This window comes from Chrysochloris asiatica, unplaced genomic scaffold, assembly GCF_000296735.1.
Source record: "Chrysochloris asiatica unplaced genomic scaffold, ChrAsi1.0 scaffold00025, whole genome shotgun sequence".
NCBI classification, from domain to species: domain Eukaryota; kingdom Metazoa; phylum Chordata; class Mammalia; order Afrosoricida; family Chrysochloridae; genus Chrysochloris; species Chrysochloris asiatica.
The window spans coordinates 13,945,599-13,967,481 of NW_006408543.1; the positions used below are offsets into that span (position 1 = coordinate 13,945,599).

Genomic DNA, 21,883 nt, shown 5'->3' on the forward strand with positions numbered 1-21,883 from the left:
CCCAGCAGCCACAGGCCTCTGGCACGTCGTCTGTGTAGCCCCTCGCCCTTGTTGTTAATGCGTTCCTTTACCTGGTGTGGTGCTATAGGATAAGCACTATCAGTTTGAACTGTAAAGTTAGCCGTTCAAACCCACCAGTCATCGGAAACCCTATACAGGGATTCTATGAGTTAGAACTTAACAACAAATTATGAAATATGTTTGCTACTTTATTTCTCATTTTTTCTACATTCTGGGCCTCGCAGCCCTTACTTTGCCTGTCACTTTGATATTAGAAGAACAATTTTTCTTTGAAAGCTCAGCTAACATAGGAAGATGGGTAAAAGATTCTTGGAAACAACTGACCTTTATCTCTAGTCTCTTTTGCTCTTCTTGAAGGTCACCCTATTGATCAGACTCTAGACCAGGGCTGAGGAAAGTATAACCCGCAGGCCAAATAAGGCCCACAAAATCATTTGGTCTGGCCCTGATGAGGCATCTGCAGTTCCAGCTATCATACTGTTGTGGGTAAGTTAACTAAATGTTTGACCAAATACAGCAGGCTAATTTTTAAGTTGATAATTTTGCATGGCCCGCGAATGATGTTATAAATTTTGACAGAAAAAAAGGTTCCCCACCCCTGCTTTAGATTAATACACTGAAAATGTCCAAAAATTGCTGAAAATCTGGAACAGGCTACCTTTAACATAAGAAAATGCTGGTGTTTGGGTAAGAAGCTACGTATCTTGATAGATGAATGACAAAAGAATAGGTAAGTGATACTTCCAAAGATGTTGTTGTTGTTGTTGTTGTTGTGAAGTGCCATCGAGTTGGTTCCGACCCACAGTGACCCTGTATAGGGTTTCCAAGGAGCAGCTGGCGAGCAAGTTCAAATGACTCTGCAGTCTGGTGCATTAACCCACAGTGCCACACTAGACATTATACATTCTTAAAATTATTTTGCTTATCAATTGATATGCAGCTGTTGTACACAGCCCCTACCAGCATCATACTTGTTTAATGAACGCTAATGCTCGCTGTAGATTCAGTGTTTGTAACCATGTCTTCTGAGCTAAGTTTAGAGCTCTATGCTGATCACTTTGCCTAAGAAACATACCAGTGGCTTCTTAACAAGCAGAAATCATATTAGCAGGAGATGGATTTCTTTAGTAAGTGGTTCGGCTCAGTCCACATCCATTTAAAGTCTCCTATGTGATACAGCAAGGAGCCCTGGTGGGGCAGCAGGTTAGGCCTTGGGCTACTAAACACAGGTTGGTGGTTCAAACCCACCAGCCACTCGGCAGAGAAATGATGAGGCTGCCTGCTCCTGTGAAGACTGATAGTCTCAGAGACCCTAAGGACCTGCAGGGTCTGTGAGACAGCACCAGCTCCCTCAGGAAACTAGACACGGTGTTAGCCAACAGTGGATGGTGGTGGTCTTCTTTCCAGAATGCTAGGATACCTACTCTGATACAAATCAACAGACTTCTAACTTTGATCGCAGCAATCTTTTCAGAAGAAAACTTAATTACTGCCTTATATGAAAACTCAAAATTAACTTAAGGTGCTCTGGTAGCCTAGTGGCTATGAGTCGAGCTGATAACCTCAAAGTCAGAAGTTCGCTCGAAGTCAGAATGAGACTTTCTGCCCCCATAGAGATTTACAGCCTCGGAAATCCTATGCAGGGTCACTATGAGTCGGAACTGACTCCATGGCATATAACCACCACCATCATCATGATTTTCATAATAATGTAAATAAAGACTTCACATAAACAAAACTGTGTGGCTAAATCATTTTAAAAACTAAATTACAAAGTTAATAGCTGGCAGATCATACCTAGTGCACTTGTCTAAGTTGCCATATTTTGTGTGGAAAGCTTGATTATTAAAAGACTGGCTTCGAATCAATTTGGATTTCTTGATTTCTTTGCCTAGAGTAATAAACAGAAATAAGGAAAATGCAACTGCTCCATTCATCCTTGCCTGCCCCCAACTCCCATCTCCTCCCAACTCCCATCATTTTCAGTGAAATACAGATTTTCCTTAGTTTGGGTTGATGGGAAATTTATCTTCATGGTACAGGAGAAAGATGAGGCTTTCTGCTCCCATAAAGATTTACAGCCTCTGAAACTCTATACAGGGTCCCTCTGAGTAAGAATCAACAAGACAGCACGTACCAACAACAACTATCAAAACAATGAGCAATGAAAAGCGAGAGAGGCTTGAGGACAACAGACCTCGGTCAACAGAGCAACTCTGTATGAAACGAGTGTTTATAAGAGAGACAAGCAAAACAAATGCTATTTCTTACTTGTCGATGGGTTGGCAGACGAGGGTCCAGGAACAGAAACAGGGATGCTTTTGGGCAGACTTGTTGATGTCTTAGAGTCTCTACCTATAATAAAGTCTGTTTTAAGTTCTATAATTTCCTGAGTCCTTATTAAGCTCTATAAATATATAAGACAACACAGGAAACAGGAAGCATTGCCCTGGATAAACAACATTCTTATCGAGCAGTTTTATTTTATACACTTCAATCTTCATTACTCAGCGATCAGTGTCACAAACTTATTACTGCTAATTACTGTTACAGTTGCCTAAAACGTTCCTTTATCGTGGTTTGCTTGTTCACTTGGGGAAAACATACCCAGCACAGGACATACCAGTTCAACAAACTCTGCAAGTACAATCCACACCTAACCCAACTCGATAGTCTTCAAGCCCTGGTACTGGCCTTGCTATCCTCCTCCATCTCACTCCACCATTTTAACATAAATTCTCTGTCCCCTAAGCTTCTTACCTAGCCTTTTGGGATGCTGTGGTCAATTTCATCCCACAAAGGTAAATCTGTGAAAGAGCTCAGTGCTCAAGGCAGATACACGTTACAAATTAAGCTGAACTGTTGTTGGGGTCTAAGCAGTCTTCAGTGAAAGTTGTGGTTTGAGGTTTAAGGTTTGAAGATTATCTCAAAGAAACTGTTTCCGGTGTTTATTCACAAAGTATGAACTGCACTGAGAATCTGAAATTCTGATCCATGATTTCCCCACCCCTCAGTCAGGATTCATCTCCAGAAGCTCAGATCAAACTGTTCAGTACAGGTACCACCATCCAGGTCTCTGGGTCTCAAGGCACAGGGTGCAGATCTTGGCAACAGGGCCTCCTCCTATTCCTGACTTCCTTTTGGTATTCCAGGTAAGTGCAGAACTACTGTGGTCACTTGGTAGTCCACGAGCAAACTTTTTAAGACCCCAGGTACTAAACTAAGATGTCCTTTTGAAGGACTCTCCACTGATCCCCATCATTTACTTATTCATTCCTAAATCAGCACCATACGAAACAGCTAATTTTTTAAACAACGCTTAGCAAAATAAAAGAAGGCGAGGCAAATGTCTACATCAAGCGACTAACTCGCCATGGTCCTTCAGAAAGCAGGCTGCAACATCAGTGCTGTAACTCAGCAGAGATGGCAGAGGAAAATTACTTACGCTTCTTTTCAAAGGTTTTATCACTCAGGGATCTTCCATCATTCTGCTGCTTCTCTTTCTCTAGTTGTTCCTGTTATTAAAACATGTTCTCAGCATTAAATGTACAACTAACATAAATTTAGGACAGTCTTCTAATAAGTAATGGCTCTAAGTTTATGGATACAAATGTGGTTTCCAAAAATTATTAAAAGATGTTTTTGCAGGGGAGTAGTTAATCTTACAGTCCAGAAACAGAGGACCCTAGGACTTTCACGGTAGAAGAGCATGAGTGGAATGCAGGACCCTATCCAGAGAAACAGTGACACCAAAGATGGAGGCAGAGATGGGGACATGGAGAAAGGAAGCAGCTGAGAACTCTAGATTCATAGAAAGAGAGGGACTGAGTGCTTGCGGCCAGGAAGCAGGCTTGCAGAACATACCCTTTGGTTGTTTAAATTATTATATGTTCCTGAGTGTTTTTGTGTACATCCCTCCCCACCCCACCCCCACCCCCCAAAAAAATAAAAACAGAGGGAATGGAAGCAGATACTGTTGAATGGTGATACACGAGGAGACTACAATCATTGCAATGAAACGATGGTGTGAAGCCAATGTTCTCCCATGTATAAACTATCACTCGGTTCACAATAATAAAGAAATAAAATCAATGTTTGGTTTTGTTTAAAAATGAGTGCCTAAAGAAGTCAGGATGTTTCCACATTTGCTGTGCCTTCGGGGCTTTGTCAAACTAAAATAGTGAGTTTAGTATCACTTCTGTAAAATCAGTTGCCAACAAATAGACGCTGATTCACGGCAGCCGCATGTGTGTCCAATTAGGAACGTGCCTCAGAGAGCTTTCTAAGGCTGGTTTTTCAGAAGGAGGTTACCAGGCCTTTCTTCCTTGCCTCTAGGAGGACTCAAATCTCCAACCTCTTGGCAGCCAGCTTAGTGCATTAATGGTTTGCACCAGCCAGGGGCTCCACCACTGCTACAATGGACTCTGATTTCTATAAGCTATTGACAGATTCTCATCAGCAAAATATCTGTTATAACTGGTCATTTCAATTTCTAACAGGTAAGTGGAAAAAAAATATTATTTTCCTTTACACATTAATGTATACAGCTCAATGCATTTTCACCAAGTGAATACACCAGCTCCTAGATCAAGACACAAAACATTATCAATACACAGGAGCCCTGTGCTAATAGAACAATGGGGGGGGGGAGGCGGGAATCAATGCATATAACATGTTCTGAACAAATGACCAGACATTACAGTACACTGCACTCAACAAGTGGAGAACATACATTCTTTTCATTCGCATATGTAAACTCCAGAAAAACATGCGCGCACACAGGTGACACAACGAAGTATCTCTACAGAAAACTGAACCCCACACAAAGAAGAATCAAGAGGAGATTCTAGAACTGAAAATCAAATATTATTAGGTGCGTCTTACAGCAGTCATCCATTTCCCCATCTTTTTCTCTATTAATGATCATATTAATCACAGCTGTCTTTGAAGTCCTCATCTGTTCCTAACTACAAAATCAGGATCCTCTCTCTGTGTGTGTGTGTGTGGGGGGGGGGGGGTCTATTTTCTGCTTTTTGGCTTGGTTTTAGGTCAGATGTTCCTAAAAACAAACCTGCTTTGCCATGAGCAGAAATCAACTTGAGGGCAGTGGGTGGGAATGCATTCTCTACAATCATCAGCAATCCTGGCCTCTAGTCCAAGTCTCACAAGAATGCAAAAAATAATGCACTTTGGTTTTCAGAGGTTTTTAACCATACACTACCAAAATTCTAAGCAGAAATGTAACAAATATAAAAAAGAACCAAAAAGAAATTTTAGAACTGAGAAATATCAGAAATAAGAACAAAATCCCCAGATCAGCTCAATAGCAGAATGAAGATGAGAGAAGAAATGGCAGAGGCATGGAAAATGATTTCATCTGAGGCGCCAAAGGACGGAATCCTGTAGGGCAGTATCAAAGGTTCCACCATATGCATAATGGGAGACCCAGAAGCAGAGGCTGGGACAGAACATATGTTTAAGCTAAGAGTGTGCCAAAGCTTCCCAAATTTGGGAAGTGCCAAACCTTTACAGAGTCAGGAGAATTAGCAAACCCAAAATATGATGAATTAAAATAAAACCACATCTAAACACATACAAATCAAACCAGTAAAAACAAAAAGATCTAGAAGCATCTTGAAAATAGCCAGAGAAAAACAATATTACATACAGAAGAAAAACAACCCAAGTGATAGCAGTTTTTCATTAGATGCAGGAAAGCCAAAAGACAAATAGAAACGTATCCTTAAAATACATAGAGAAAAAGGCTATGAATTCAGAATTTTATTTGCAGTCAGGATTAACTGTCAGGAATGCATATGAAATACATCTTAAATAAGTGAAGAGCTAAGAACATTTGTCACCAGGAGACCTACACTAAAAGAACTAGTAAAGAAAGTTCTTCCGGTTGAAAAGAAGAGGGAAATGTGGATCCTAAGTAATGAATGAAGACACATGATAACTTATTGTAAAAATTACAAGTTGGGGTTTTTTAATGCATACAGATGTAACTTATAACTGTAACATAAAAGAGAAGTGTAACATGGGCAAAGGAACACATCATTGTTAACTGAAGGTATTGTCATATTGTTGTCAAGATGTTATAATAATGGTAAATATAATCATTTTAGGTAGCCATTCTAAAGATGGACCAATAAACAACATTCTTATCAACGGAGAAAAGGTTGAAGTTGTCAAGGACTTCATTCTTCTTGGATCAACTATCAACACTCACGGAAGCAGCAGTCAAGAAATCAAATGACGTATTAGGTAAATTGCATTAGGTAAATTAGGTAAATTGCATTAGGTAAATCTGCTGCACAAGACCTTTTTAAAGTGTTGAAGAGCAAAGATGGCAGCTTGAGGACTAAGATGCACCTGACCCAAGCCATGGTATTTTCAATAACCTCATATGCATGCGAAAGCTGGACAGTGAATAAGGAAGACCATAGAAGACTTGATATTTTTGAGTTATGGTGTTGGAGGAGAATATTCAAAGTGCCATGGGCTGCCAAAAGAACCAACAGATCTGTGTTGGAAGAAGTGCAGCCAGAGTGCTCCTTGAAGGCCAGGATGGCCAAACTTTGTCTCTCATACTTCGGACATATTGTCAGGAGGGACCAGTCTCTGGAGAAGGATATCATGTTTGGTAAGGTGGAGGGTCAGAGAAAAAGAGGAAGAGACCCAGCAAGATGGATTGGCAGAGTGGCAACATCAGTGGGCTCTAGTGTGGCAACAATTGTGAGGTTGGCCCAGGACTGGGCAGTGTTTTGTTCTGTTGTGCATAGGGTCACTGTGAGTTGGTACCGACTTAATGGCACCTAACAACAACATACTAAAGATACAATATTAATGACAAATAGACAGTGAAAGCTTAGGAATGTATGTTATAATCTCTAGAGACACCAAAAAACTAGAATTTAAGAAAGAGGGGACAACAGATATCACTAAGAATGAAATGGGTCTTCTCCAGAGAGTCTATATATACTAAAAAGTACAGTATGAGAACATTACAAACCACTCATTTTACGATACTCTGACGGCAGGCGTGTTACTCTGATGCTGGAAGTCACCCGCAGGAGACACGTTTCAATGAAGCTTCCAGACTAATAGGTGGACTACAAAGGGGAACCTGCCAATCTGCTTCCAAGAAGCTGGCCACCGAAGCCCTTATGAATAGCAGTGGGACGCTGTTTGATATAGTGACAGAAGATGAGAGCCTCAAGTTGAAAGGCTGCCTCCTCAATCTAGTGTAGACCTTAACGACACGAACGGAGCAGAGCTTTCCGGATCTTCATAGGCTGATGTGACACTACTCAAAATGAGCAGGCACCGCTGCAAACATCCATTAATAATAAGCAATTGGAATGTGTGAAGTATGACTGTAAGCATAAATGCTCCAAAATGAAGTGAATGAAACCGGTTCCCTAGGTATTAGTGAGCTGAAATGGACTGAGCTTGGCCATTTTGAATTACACAGTTATAGGATATATATACTACAACATGTAGATAACTCAGCCTTGCCTGCTGAAAGCAAAGATGATAATCAAAGCCTTCAGTATGGATTTTACCTCAATAGAAAGAAAACAAAAATCCTCACAACTGGGCCAATTCATAAAATCATGATAAAAGGAGACCTGGTATGGCACTGTGGGATAAAACACTGGACGGTAAAGTCGGTTTTAAACAACAGGGTCAGCGGTTCAAACACACCAGCCGCTCCTTGGACACACTGTACAGGGTCGCTGTGAGTTGGAGCCGACTCGGCAGCACTTAACAATAGCAACAACAAAAGGAGAAAAGATTGCAGTTGTCGAAGACTTCATTTTTCTTGAATTCACAATCAGTGCTCATGAAAGCAGCAGTCAAGAAGTCAAACGACCAACTGCTTACGTGAACCTGCTGCAAAAGACCTCTTGAAAGTGTTAAAGATCAGAGATACCAATTTGAGGACTAAAGTGGACCTGATCCAACCCATAGTATTTTCAGTCCCCTCATATGTAGTGAAACTACCAGCTGTTCCGCGGGAGAAAGATGAGGCTTTCTGCTCCCGTAAAGATTTACAGCCTCGGAAACCCTGTACACTGTCGCTATGAGTTGGAACCGACTCCACGGCATACAACAACAACAACATATGTAGTGAAAGTCAGACAATGAATTGATGCATTTGAGTTATGGTGTTGCAAAAGATATATTAAAAGTATCATGGACTGCCAGAAGAACAAACAATCCTGTGTTGGAAGAAGTACAACCAGAATTTTCCTTAGAAGCCAGGATAGTAAGATTTTGTTCCTCATAGTTTGGACATGTTGTCAGGAGAGACCAGTCCCTGGAGAAGGACATCGTGCTTGGTAAAGTAGAGAGTCTGCAAAAAGCAGGAAGACCCCCAACGAGCTGGACTGACACACTGGCTGCAACAATGGACTCAGATATGACAATTGTGAGGCTGGTGTAGGACCGGGCGGTGCTGTGTTCTGTTACGTCTGAGTCGGAACTGATTCAATGCCGCTAACTACAACAACATTCTGGGAATGACAAACTGAAGAGGAATGGTGTCACATTCATCATCAAAAAAAACCATTTCAAAATCTGTCCTGATGCTGTCAGTGATAGGGTGATATCCATACACACACCTTCAAGGAAGTTAAGTTAATGTAACTATTATTCAAATGTATGCACCAACCACTAAAGCCAAAGATTTAGAAATTAAAGATTTTTACCAACTTCCGCAGTCTCAAATTGATTAAACATGCAATCAAGATGCATTAGAAATCACACCAATGATTGGAATGCAAAAATTAGAAACAGGGAAGAAGGATGAGTAGTTGGAAAATCCGGTCTTGGGGAGAGAAGCAACCGCCCTGGAGATCGTAGGATAGATTTGTGTAAACCATGAAGAAAGCAAAGGACAGGAAAAAAAGAAAAGACCAAAAACTGTATGTTAGAAGAGACCTGAAGCTTGCCCTTCAACATACATTATTTGAAGTGAATGGAAAAAATGATGACATTAAAGAGGTGAATAGAAGATTTCAAACGGCTGTTGGAGTAAACAAAGTCAACTATTAACAATGAAACGTGTAAAACCACAAGGGAAGATATGCTCAGCATTTCTCAAGCTGCAAAAACTGAAGAAAAAGTCCAAGCCTTGAGTTGCAAATTGAAGGATTCTGAGGCAATGTAGGATAAACACTGGGCTGCTAACTACAAAGCTGACAGTTGTTCTCGGAAACCCTATATAGGGTCGCTTGCTACAAGTTGGAATTGACCCAACAGCACACAACAACAGCATGAGCAAAGTACTGAAGGTTGTGTGTGTGCATGTGTGTGTATGTATAGGAAAACAACATACCATTTCCAAAAGAAGCAATTCTTCTCTTTCTTTCTCTTGATCCAACAAATCTTTTTCATAAAACTTTTTCTGAAACTGTTTAAAGTTAAAAATAAAATTGGGAAATGTAAGTGATAAGTTTCTGCCAATTTTTAAGTATTTCTTTCAATTTAACTGTGGTAAAAGGAGTGTACTCACAGCGTTCATGGACATTTCCATTCTGTCCAACTCTAATACGGTCTATAAAGAAAGTTCAAAATTATTACAGGTAACTAACCCAGTCATTTCTCAAAGCGATTCCTTTACCAAGGAAAGCTCAGAGGAGACTTCTGCACCAGGCAGTGGAAGGCTAACCTGAGAAGCTTCTGAAGGCCCTTCCCATTCTAGGCTGTATACATAATCAAACTCGATATATTATGTGAGGATTCATTTAAGATTTTTAATCTTGAGAAAAATAAGGATAGAAGCCTATTTTAAATATTAAACACAGGCAATTTAAACAGTTTCTAATAGCTGCTAATATCAGTTTTTCTAAATTTTTAGAAATACAACTTCATTTTTAGCAAAATTGATCTGAGGCAAGCTATAGTCTATCAGTTGGCAGAAAATACTTAGTTTCTTTCCATAGAAAATTTTGGTTACTCTGATCAATTGGAAGACTTTGCTCTGAATGTAGTCTCTCAATTTAAAACTTGTATTTCAGAATGCACCATTGTTGTTGTTAAGTGCCATTGAATCAGTTCTGACTCACAGTGACCCTGTATACGGTTTCCGAGAAGCAACTGGTGGTTTGAATTGCTGACCTTGTGGTTCACAGTCCAATGCTGGTCCTACAGTGCCTCACCAGAAGTCCACAAATTATTGTGACCCAGTCTCTGACACTGGGAAATATTTCTCAAAAGCATCCTAACGGTATAAATGTAATAGCCAAAATGCAAGATGGTTTAGTTATATACTCATAAGCCCAAAGTACCCATTGCAAATACAATGTATCTGTAAAGCTTTATTTTCATTCATAAAATTTATTTAAAATTTTATAGTTATGATAAATACCATTTTTTAAAAAATAATTACTCCCCCTTTAAAAACAGTAGCAAGTAAGCTATTCCTTTTTTTATCTGAAAGCTTTGTGTAGCTTCCTTAGTTTCCAGACCAATACCTCAGTTTCATAAACTTTACACTACAATATTTTCCAGGGCAACTTGACTTCCTGCTGTTACATGAACAAGAGTTGTACTCCAAAATGATCCATTATGGATTGTGGTGGTGGTGACGATGGTAGTGGTGGTGGTTATGTGCTGTGGAGTCTATTCCAACTCACCCGTTTTTTTTTATTAGATCATCATTGTACCTACTTATAAGTTTGTCTTGAAGTATCTCTTGAATTATTTCAGTAAAACAACAAACTCGCTCATCTGTATTATTTTGACAAGTTAACTCCACGATATAAACTTCTGTTCAAAACTCATCTGCCAATCAGTTGTAGTGTGGTGGCTTGCGTGTTGCTGTGCTATGGGTATTTTCAATACCAGGGTCACCCGTGGTGGACAGCTGTCAGCTGAGCTTCCAGACTAAAGCAGACTAGAAAGAAGGAGAGGCAGGCTATTTTTGAATTTCCAGCCACTAAAAACTTGATGAGAGCAGCTAACATTGTCAGAAATAGTACCGGAAATGAACAGAAGACTAGCAGTTGATCAGTGACAGAGACAGTGCTGGAAGATGAGCCCCTCAGGTTGGAAGGCACCCAAAATATTACTGGGGGAAAGCTGCCTCCTCAAAATAGAGTTGACCACAATGATGTGACTGGAGTAAAGCTTGTGGGACCTACATTTGCTGATGGGGCACAACTCAAAATGAGAAGGAACTGCTGCAAACATCCATGAATAATCAGAACATGGAATTTATGAAGTATGAATCTAGGAGAATTGGGAGTCTTCAAAAGCGAAATGGAACACATAAGGACCAATATCCTAGGAATTACTTAGCTGAAGTGGACTGGGACTGGTCATACTGAATCAAGACAATCAGATGCTTTACTATGCTGCAAACCACAAACTCAAGAGTAACTGCATCACATTTTCACTGTCAAAAAGAATATTTCAAGATCTATCTTAAAGTACAATGCTGTCTGTGATAGCAGAATATCCATATATCTAAAAGGAAAACCGGAGTCCCGGTGTGGTGCTGTAGATTAATAGCTCGACTGTAAGGTCGGTTTGAACTGCAAGGTTCAAGATCACCAGTCACTCCTTGGAAACCCTGTACAGGGTTGCTATGGGCCAGTACTGACTCAACAGCACTTAACAACAACAAAGAAAGAAAGACCAAAATGGATGTCAGAAGTGACTCTGAAATTTACCCTTGAATGGAAAGAAGTTAAAGTGACTGGAAGAAATGGGAAGTTAAAGAGCTGAACAGAAAATGTCAGAGGGCAGCTCAAGAAGATAGATAGAGTAGTGCAAAGAAATGTGCAAAACCTGGAGTGAGAAATCCAAAAGGGAAGAGCATGAATGTCAGAAAAGAACTGGAAACTTACTCTTGAGCCAAGTGAAGCTACTGTGACTTTGAGAAATGAGGCGGTAAAAGAGCTGATCAGATACATAGAAGGACATGGGACTACTAGGGATGTCACTGCTGATGTCAGATGGACCTTGGCTGAAAGCAAACCATACCAAAAAGATGTTTACTTGTGCTTTATTGACTATGCAGAGACTTTCTTCTGTGTGGACCATGACTAGCTCTGGATAGCACTGCAAAAAATGAGTATTTCAGAACACTTAATTTTACTCATGAGGAACCTGTGTATAGACCACAAAGCAGTTGTTAGAAAAGAATAAGGGGATAATGAATGGTTTAAAATCAGGGCTGTATCCTTTCATCATAGTCTTTCAATCTCTAGGCTGAGCAAGTAGTCCGAGAAGTTGGATTATATGAAGAATGTGGCATCAGGATTGGAGGAAGACTCAGATGATACAACCTTGCTTGCTTGCTGAAAGCAAAGAGGACTTTGGTATGGATTACACCTCAATGCTGACAAAACAAAAATTCTCACAATTGGACCAATAAATAACAGCTTGATAAATAGAGAAAAGATTAAAGTTGTCCAAGATTTCATTTTGCTTGGATATACAATCAACACGCATAGAAGTAGCAGTCAAGAAATTAGACGACATATTACATTAGGAAATCTGTTGCACGAGCCTCCTTTAAAGTGTTCAAGAGTAAAGATGTCAGTTTGAAGACTAAGGTGTACCTGACCCAGGCCATGGTATTTTTAAAATGCATGTGAAAGTTGGACAATGAATAAGGAAGACCATAGAAAAATTGATGCATTGGAGTTATGGTGTTGGAGAAGAATATTAAAAGTATCATGGACTGTCAGAAGAACAATACATCTCATCTGTGTTGGAAGAAGTACAGCCAGAATGCTCCTTAGTAGCCAGGATGGTGAGACTTTGTTTCTTATACTTCAGACATGTTATGAGACGGGACCAGTCCCTGGGAAAGGACATCATACTTGGTAAAGTGGAGGGCTGGCAAAACAAAGGAAGACCCCAACAAGATAAACTGACACAGTGGCAGCAGCAATGGGCTGAGACGTAACAACAATTGTGAGATGGAGCAGGACTGGGCAGTGTTTCATTCTGTTGTGCATAGAGTTGCTGTGAGTCAGAACCGACTCAACAGCATCTAACAACATGTTGTTATAAGTGCTATCGAGTCAGTTCCAACTCACAGCAACCCTGTGGTTAAGGAGCAGCTGGTGAGTTTGATCCACCCACCTTGTGGTTAGCAATCCAGTGCTTATCCTATAGTGATATACCAGGACAGCAACATGAACTTCTGTAATATAACAGATGGATAATATAACTTCTGTAATATAACATCTGTAAGTAACAGGTGGAGGTGTGTGTGTATGTGTATCCATATATATTTCAAAAAGTACATGAAAAATTTCATTATCTTCTTATTCCAATTCCCACAAACTTTCTGAAGACCTCTCACATATATGCACTCCCACACACCTAAACCTTCATGTCATGCTTTTAAATTTAGATGCATGTCCAGGCTGAGTATTGCTGGTTATTTCACTTACTGAAAGAGGAATTCATATTTTAGTAAAATAAAATTATACTAATTAATGCTAAATTCAAAGCATTTCATTAAAAAGCTTCTATTGAGTCTTATGTAACATGCCAATGATTGTAGGGATGAGAAAAAAAAGAATGGTGTTCACAAGTGTAACAAATGCCATCAATGTTATTTAAAATAGTAATGTCTCTCACTACAAATACCATATGTTTCACAAATAATACACCAAAGTAAGTAATGCATCCACACATATAACACGCAGTGTGCATAGGAAACTAAAAGGTGAGTGAACTGTGTTTGCAAAAAATTATAATGTGTGTTATTTGCATAAAATAGGGTGTCAACTATGAAACTGACATTCAGATTCACAAAAATAATCACTTGATTTAATCTTACAAAAAGTATTGTTGCTGTTGTTGTTGTTGTTGTTAAGTGCTATCGAGTTGTTTCCAACTGATAGCATCCCTGCAGAGGGTTTCTGAGGAGTGGCTGGTGAGTTTGAACTGCTGACCTTGCAGTTCTACCAACCTTTTTATAGTTATAGCTTAAATATACAGAGCTTTTAAAGACACTTAAATTATTTTAAGGTTTGACCTCACTGACCTAAATTTTTACTATTTTAGGTTTTCACACTCCCAATTCATACACTAAGATGACAAGCTGAAACAAAACAAACAAACATCATAGACACACTGTCACATTGTTGAAATGGGACACATTCATAGCCAAAGAACTAGATGAAGACTGGTGGACACCTTCACATGGTTAGGCCAAACAGACTGCTGAAGTCACTTTGAGCATCTTCCAAGTTTCACCAACAAAGTTGTACTGAACTGTATAATCACTTATAACTAAGGTCTGGCGAATAACGTATTCACTAATGAATAACGTATTCACAAATTGTTGAGCAGGATTTATTGAGTGCTCACCTAACATGGGAGCACATTGGCTCTGTAGGATAAGCAATGGACTGCGAACCATGAGGCAGAGGCAGTTCAAGCTCACCAGCCACTTGGCAAAAGAAAGATGAGGCTTTCTGCCCTTGCACAGATTTAAAGCCTCGGAAACCCTATACAGGGTTGCTATGAGTTAGAACTGACTCACAGGCACTTAGCAAGACAATAACATGTGTCAAGCACAACTTTCGGAAGCTTTTATGCCTAGCAATAAAAATTCAACATCTAAGTGCCCTTTAGAAATGCTTTTCATAGCCAGTTATATCACACATTAACCAAGTCATTTTTCTCCTTACCACTCTCAGCAAGGAAGTTAACACTGTAGCTTATTGCTATCCTATCAGGTGGAACAGTGCAGCTATAGTTAACTCTACATCTTAATGCACGCGATCTAAAAGCTATTGCAAGAGCGATACTTACCCTTTTGACAATAGCCAGAACATCTTTATCTTTTTCTTGACATAGGAGTTTTCTCACACACATTTCTAACTGCTGAAGTAGATGCTTATCTGCAGGGATCTTTAGAGTGGCTTTCACTTTGGGCAACAAGTAGCAAAGTTTCATTCTATAATAAACGAAATAGCTTTTATTTGAGTGCATTTAAAAACTAGCAGTAACAATAATAGGAAATTGAAAGAAAACCCAAGCTTTAGCTAGCCGGAGAGTTCATTTATTCATGCAACAATATGAATAAATGCTTATTATGTACCAAAGGAGACTTGGTAGTGTCACGGGCTAAGCACTGGGCTTCGAACCACAAGATCAGCCGTTTAAACCCACTCCTCAACCCGAATAAGAAAGCTGAGGCTGTCTGCTCCCACTACGATTTATAGCCTAATGAGCAGTTCTGCCCTGTTGTCTAGGGTCACTATGAGTCAGAACAGATTCGATGGCAGTGGGATTTTGGTTGTTATGTGCCCAACATGATTTTGGGTGCAGAGATGCACCAGCACATAAAGCTAACAAAGTTTTCTCTTTTCATGGAGTTTACATTTTAGAGAGAAAATAAAGAAATAAATCATATAGTCTGTCAGGTAGCAGTAAGCGCTGTGGAAAAAATAAAGCAGGGACAGACTTCTGGTGTGACACTGTAGGGTCAGCACTGGACTCTAAAACCACAATGGTGGCAGTTCAAACCCACCAGCTGCTCCTCAGAAACCCTATTTAGTGTCGTTATGAGTCAGATTCAACTTGACGACACTTCACAACAACAACAAGGCAAGTAGTAGAGGGGAAGGGACTTCCGTTTTCAATCAGGAGCCCAGCCAAGTCTTTGACTGAGGTAACATTTGACCAAAGACCTAAAGAAAATTCAGGAAAGAGACCATCGGGAAAGAGCATGATAAAGCCCTGTAGGGGGAGCTTGCACCAGGTGTTGCCCCCAGTCAGCACCTCGGCCTCTGTGGCTGCAACTGAAGGAGGAGGCAGGAGGAGGCAGGAGGAGGCCACCTCCAGCAGGGCCTCGCAGACCAGCCTCTGGCTTTTTGTCTCCCGGTGAGAAGCTACTGGAAGGTTTTGAGCCAAGGTGGGAAATTACCTGAAACGATCTGACTACTGTGTTAACATGAGACTGTAGGTGGTCAAGGACGGGAGGAAGGACACAGAGAGGGTTCTTATAATACTTCAGGCAAGGGATGATGGGGGCTCCAGCCAGAGTGCAGCAGTGGAGGTAATGGGAAGCGGTAGAATTCTGGATGTATTTTGCAAACAACAGGATGTGCTGAGGGATTGGAGTTGAGGTGATAGAAAAAAGGAGTTTGAGTTTTGGAAGTGGAAAGTGGAAAGGTATGAGTATTCCGGAACAGTTAATTGTGCTCATGAGCAATCTGTACATGGACCAAGAGGCAGCTGTTCAAACAGAACGTGGGAACATTGAATGGTTTAAAATGAAGAAAGGTGGGTGACAAGGTTGTATTCTTTCACCATACTTATTCAACCTGTATTCTGAGCAAATAATCTAAAAAGCTGGGTTATATGAAGAAAAATGTGGCGTCAGGATTGAAGGAAGACTCATTGACAACCTGCGATATGCAGATGATACAACTTTGCTTGCTGAAAGTGAAGAAGACTTAAAATATTTACTGATGACGATCAAAGAGCACAGGCTTCGGTATGAATTGCATCTCAATGTAAAGAAAACAAAAATACTCACCATTGAACCAATAAACAACATTCTTTTCATCAGAGAAAAAGATTGAAGTTGTCAAGGACTTCTTGGATCAACTATCAACACTCACGCAAGCAGCAGTCAAGAAATCAAAAGTCGTATTGCATTAGGAAAATCTGCTGCACAAGACCTTTTTTAAAGTGTTGAAAAGCAATGATTTCAGCTTGAGGAATAAGGTGTGCGTTGACCAAAGCCATGGTATTTTCAATAACCTCATATGCATACAAAAGCTGGACAGTGAATAAGGAAGACCAAGGAAGAATTGATGCCTTTGAGTTAAGGTGTTGGAGGAGGATAGTGAAAGTGCCGTGGACTGCCAAAAGAACCAACAGGTCTGTGTTGGAAGAAGTGCAGCCAGAGTGCTCCACGGAGGCCAGGATGGCCAAACTTCGTCTCTCATACTTTGGACATATTATCAGGAGGGACCAGTCACTGGAGAAGGATATCATGTTTGGTAAGGTGGAGGGTCAAAGAAAAAGAGGAAGACCCCCAGCGAGATAGATTGGCAAAGTGGCAGCATCAGTGGGCTCAAGCGTGGCAAGAATTGTGAGGTTGGCCCAGGACCGGGCAGTGTTTCATTCTGTTGTGCATAGGGTTGCTATGAGTTGGTACCGACTTGATGGCACCTAACAACAACAGTGTGGCACTATAGGATAAGCACTTGACCACTAACTGCAAGGTTGGTGGTTCAAATCCACCAGCTGCTCCTCAGAAACTCTATACAGGATCGCTATGACACTTAACAAGAAAAATAACGAGGTGTTTTTTGTTTTGTTTTTATTTCTAGAAGCCAACGAAAGGCTCTTTTGAATACCAACAATCTGTTTCCAACCTTGATACTGTGTAGATTCAGTGAATTTAAATGTTAACATGAGAAACAACAAAAACACTTCACAACCTATAGAGGTATTCTCCATTCTTTATAACCCAAGGCAGGTCTAGAACGAGCATTCAGCAGGTGCAACACAAGGCATAGAAGTGATGTATCTCCGTAAAATTCTGACAGGTCAGCTAAATTCCTCATGCATATTACCTCAGATATTCATTCCTCAGAATACCCTATGAATAGGGACTAAAGAAATCAAAGCACAGGGAGGTTTTATAACTTGCCCTAAGACACACAGGTAGTGTAGAGCTAGAGTTTCAGCTCAGGCAGTGTGGCTCCAGAGACAGTCCTCGTACCCAGTAGGTGATGTCATTATCCTTGGCTGTGAGGCCTTTCATTCCACCTGTGCATAGCTCCAGAGCTGGGCTCTTGGAGCCACCGACCGCTGATAGATGGTGTTGCTGGGAATCTCCCAGGGAGCAGAATGGGAAGCGCACAATAATCTTTAACAAAGGAAAACAACTCCCCCATATTGATGGAGGGGTGTTCCATTAGTCTGCATTTGACTTGGACTTTACAGTCTGCTGTCTCAGTCAAGCCAACACTTTTAATCACATTCACTTGAGGAGAGATGGATGGTTTCATTTCCTTTCAAAGAATTTTTATCAGCTTCTTGATAATAACTCACCACATTGGAAGTTGCTTTTCTAGAATCTCAACTCCAACTTATAAATTTTAGCAATATGGTCAGACTCATTAGTTGACTGTTGTTGTTAAGTGCCGTGGAGTCAGTTTTGCCGCATAGCGACCCTGTATCGGGTTTCAGAAAAGCAGCTGGTGAATTTGAACTGCCGACCTTGCAGTTCAAACTGATCTTGTGGTCCAGTAGATTATAGTGAAATCTATGAGAACCAGAACTCGATGGAACGGCCTTGTTTTCCAGGTCTCACAAGTTTTCCATCTTTAACAGGGAGCAGTCTGACCACTTTTTTTTTATCATTCTCCATTAGTGGGAAATTTTGAGTTTTCCTTCTCTGGCAGGTTTCTGTCTTATACAAGTTCCAGCTTCTGCAGGTTTTACTGAATCAACAAATTTATTTAAATATACTATCAATCTCAAGTCAAGGAAATTCTACCTCTCATTTATATAGCCCAGAAAAGATGCACTTGGAATTTTGATGAAAAATAAGACAGTGAACCCAGCTGCATGTTCCGTATATTCTCACACTAAAAATACAAGTGAAACCCGCCTCTAAATGCGTTCCCCTTAAATAGTGCCCATCTTGACAATTCTTTTTGGTATCATTTCAACAGCAAGACGGGGACAATCTATGCTAGCTTACTGCCTTGCCAACTCTTCATGTTAAAAGTAATGTAACGTTTGTTGTTGTTGTTATGTGCCGTGGAGTTGGTTCTGACTCATAGTGACCCTGTACAGGGTTTCCGAGGCTGTAAATCTTTACGGGAGCAGAAAGCCTCATCTTTCTCTCATGGAACAGCTGGTAGTCTCAAACTGCTGACCATGAGACATTTACCATGTTGTTAATAAAACAGGTCCATATTTCATACAGTATAATACTCGATGCAGCCACAACGTGTAAATGCAGCCAGGGGCCTGGGGGGTTTTGGTTAGGGAGTCTTTGGCATCTTTATTCCCTACAGAGCCGAGTGCTTCCTGTTTGGCACAGCAACAGAGCTTAGCCCACACTAAGGCTGAGGGTTTAAAATGCCCATTATGAGATATGTAAATAACTCTTAGACAATATGCTTATTTTGGGAGGGGAAAAAGTATAAAATATATGTATTTTTATGTACATTTTTCAAGCAAGTCATTTTCAGATCTCTTCCATCAAACTTAATAGCTAATGAATCAAATTCAATCAACATTAGCTAAATTTCAAAACACATAATGCCAGTGAACATAGGAAAAAGCTATACAAGACTTCAAAGCTGACCGGCTTCTGTCCAGAGATTTGTTGTTGTTATTAAGTGCTGCTGACTCGGTTCTGACTCAGAAATGGACAGATGCTCACCAAGCCATCTTTGAAGTAACATGCTGCTGACTTCTTTTCTTTGCTGTTGCTGTTAGGCACCATCGAGTTGGTTCTGAATCATAGTGACCCTGTGTACACCAGAGCAAAGCACTGCCCGGTCCTGCACCATCCTCACACTTGTTCCTATGTTTGAAACAATCCATTGTTGCTGCCACTGTGTTAAGTCATCTTTTTTCCTTAGTCTTGGATAACTCATTACTCAACTTCTCCTGACACCACTGTATGTACCCACATGGCAGGAGACTCTTGCCAATCTGACTTAGACATAATGCTCTCTCAACTAAAATAAAAACAAACATCTGAGACAGTGTTGGAAGACTGTTTCTAAGTCTTACTGAAACCCATCAATGAAGACTGCTTAGAATTTCAAAGCAAGTATAAATTCGTTTGATTTTTAAATCAGGGAAAGATGTTGAATATTTTCACTATAGTAAATATACCAAAAAACCCAAAATGTTTTCAAATATTTTCTTGGGTTAGTACCATACCTCACATTTGCTACTGGATCGTGTGTCAGTTCAATAGTAGGTAGAAAGAAGTATTTACAGAAAAATGACTTGGAAAAGATCTCTATAATAAATTCACAGGTATCCAAAAATCGAAGTCTATTCCAATAACTTTTTCCTTGACCCAGTTCTAAAAACAACAATAAAAATTGTTAATCAATTTCATTTGTCCTCCATGAAATGACATGACAAAATCAGGCATCTAAAACCCAAGACGGGTTTACTCATAACCACAATTTTAGCATAAGAGAAAAAGTTCATATTATATATCCCAGATTTATAGACACAATTACTGACATCTCTTAAACATGCAAAACTTCTTTTACATACTTGTTGCACTTTCTTATTAACATTACATTCAATTCCACAAATGTTTAACTATTGAATGACTATTACCTATTATCTTTTAATCGTCTATTGTATGCTTGGTAATTTAACACATCTTATCTCATCCAACCCTAAAAAACAATACAATGGAAGAAATACAGTTATCCCTCTTTACAAAGATAATGAAACTCTGAATTAATGGCATAGCTAGAATTCAAACTTTTTTTTTAATGAACCGTTCCTTGCTCTAGCTTCAATAAAGTTATTTTAAATCAAATAAAGTAATATGTAAATACAGTATTATTAACAAGAATTGAGGTCAATATTCAAAGGATAATTGCCTCCTTACTTAAATATTCAGAAGAAAATTCTTAATATCTAAAAACAAATGGAATCTTCTTTTAGGGAATAAATGTGAGGTTTTGCTAATGAAAGTAAAATGAAATGAAAATAGACTATAAGAAGAAAGATTTGATTATATGGAGCATAATTTTTCTTATATAATTATGAACTGTAATTTATTTAGAAGATGCAATCTATATTTAGAATGGTAAATGCATATCTCTAGAAATTTTTACTACCTGCCTATATGGGATAATAAGGTTTCATTAAAAAATTAAACATTATAGTTCAAGCAAGTGTTCATTAACAAATGAATTCAATAGATAGGCATGTATCTCTACTTCTAGAATTAGCTAACATTTTAACTAAAGGCTTTGCCCTTGATTTCAGCACTTAACAAATAGATGTACATTTGCTAATTGACTTCATTTCTTAAGATAGTATAAACCACCCAGCTCACCAGATCCACAATCTTGTTATTGATATGTGTATTCAGCACAACAACAACAACTAAACTGTATTCTGTTCACTTTGCTAGTATTTACAACAGAAATATAATATCAGCTATTACTGTTGTTGCTGTTAAATGCCTTCAAGTTGGTTCTAACTCATAGGGACCTCATAGAGGGCTTCCAAGGAGCAACTGGTGGGTTTTGAACTGCTGACCTTGTGGTTCCCAGTCCAGTACTGATCATACAGGGCCACAACCGATTCACTGATATTCTATTATAGTTTAGCTCCAAATCAAGGTAGAAGCGGGACTTTCAACCAAAGTCTACAGGTATGTAAATGTCTCCAGTGTCAAAATGTACAACAGAAGACCCAGAGTCACTATCACCATTTTCATTCATCACAGATCTGATCCTGGGAGATATCTAAAATATGCAAACAAAATTAGCCATAAAGCTCAAATAAAAATACACACCTGCTATTTACCAATATTAAACAAATCACTCATGGAAAAACAATGCACGATGTATGTCACATCTAACTAAGACCAACTATTAAGCTTAGCTTATTTTCTTCCCCTCCCCACACACACACCAAGAAAGACAATAATCACTTACGTTCAATTAATTTTTGAATGACCTCGTGTCTCTGCTCTTGTTTACGATTGTAGCGTAGAAAAATGCACAGGGTTCGTGATGCTGCCTTTTGGACAGGCAAAACATTCTTAAAGAAATAAGAAAGACAATAATTAGACTAGTCTAGTATGCATTCTGTATAATTTGGCCCCGTATATCAAGTGTAAGCTATCGGCTAACAT

At 39.6% G+C, this 21,883-nt stretch overlaps 1 protein-coding gene across 1 annotated transcript in view; it reads right to left on the bottom strand.

Moving 5' to 3' along the window:
• Positions 1–21,883, bottom strand: part of PPP4R4 (protein phosphatase 4, regulatory subunit 4) — a 158,336-nt gene that overhangs the window by 12,199 nt on the left and 124,254 nt on the right. The window contains 8 exon segments of the mRNA XM_006839624.1: positions 1,819–1,912; positions 2,293–2,376; positions 3,467–3,536; positions 9,368–9,442; positions 9,545–9,586; positions 14,815–14,959; positions 19,930–20,077; positions 21,684–21,789. Of these exon segments, the coding sequence (XP_006839687.1) occupies positions 1,819–1,912; positions 2,293–2,376; positions 3,467–3,536; positions 9,368–9,442; positions 9,545–9,586; positions 14,815–14,959; positions 19,930–20,077; positions 21,684–21,789 (764 nt within the window).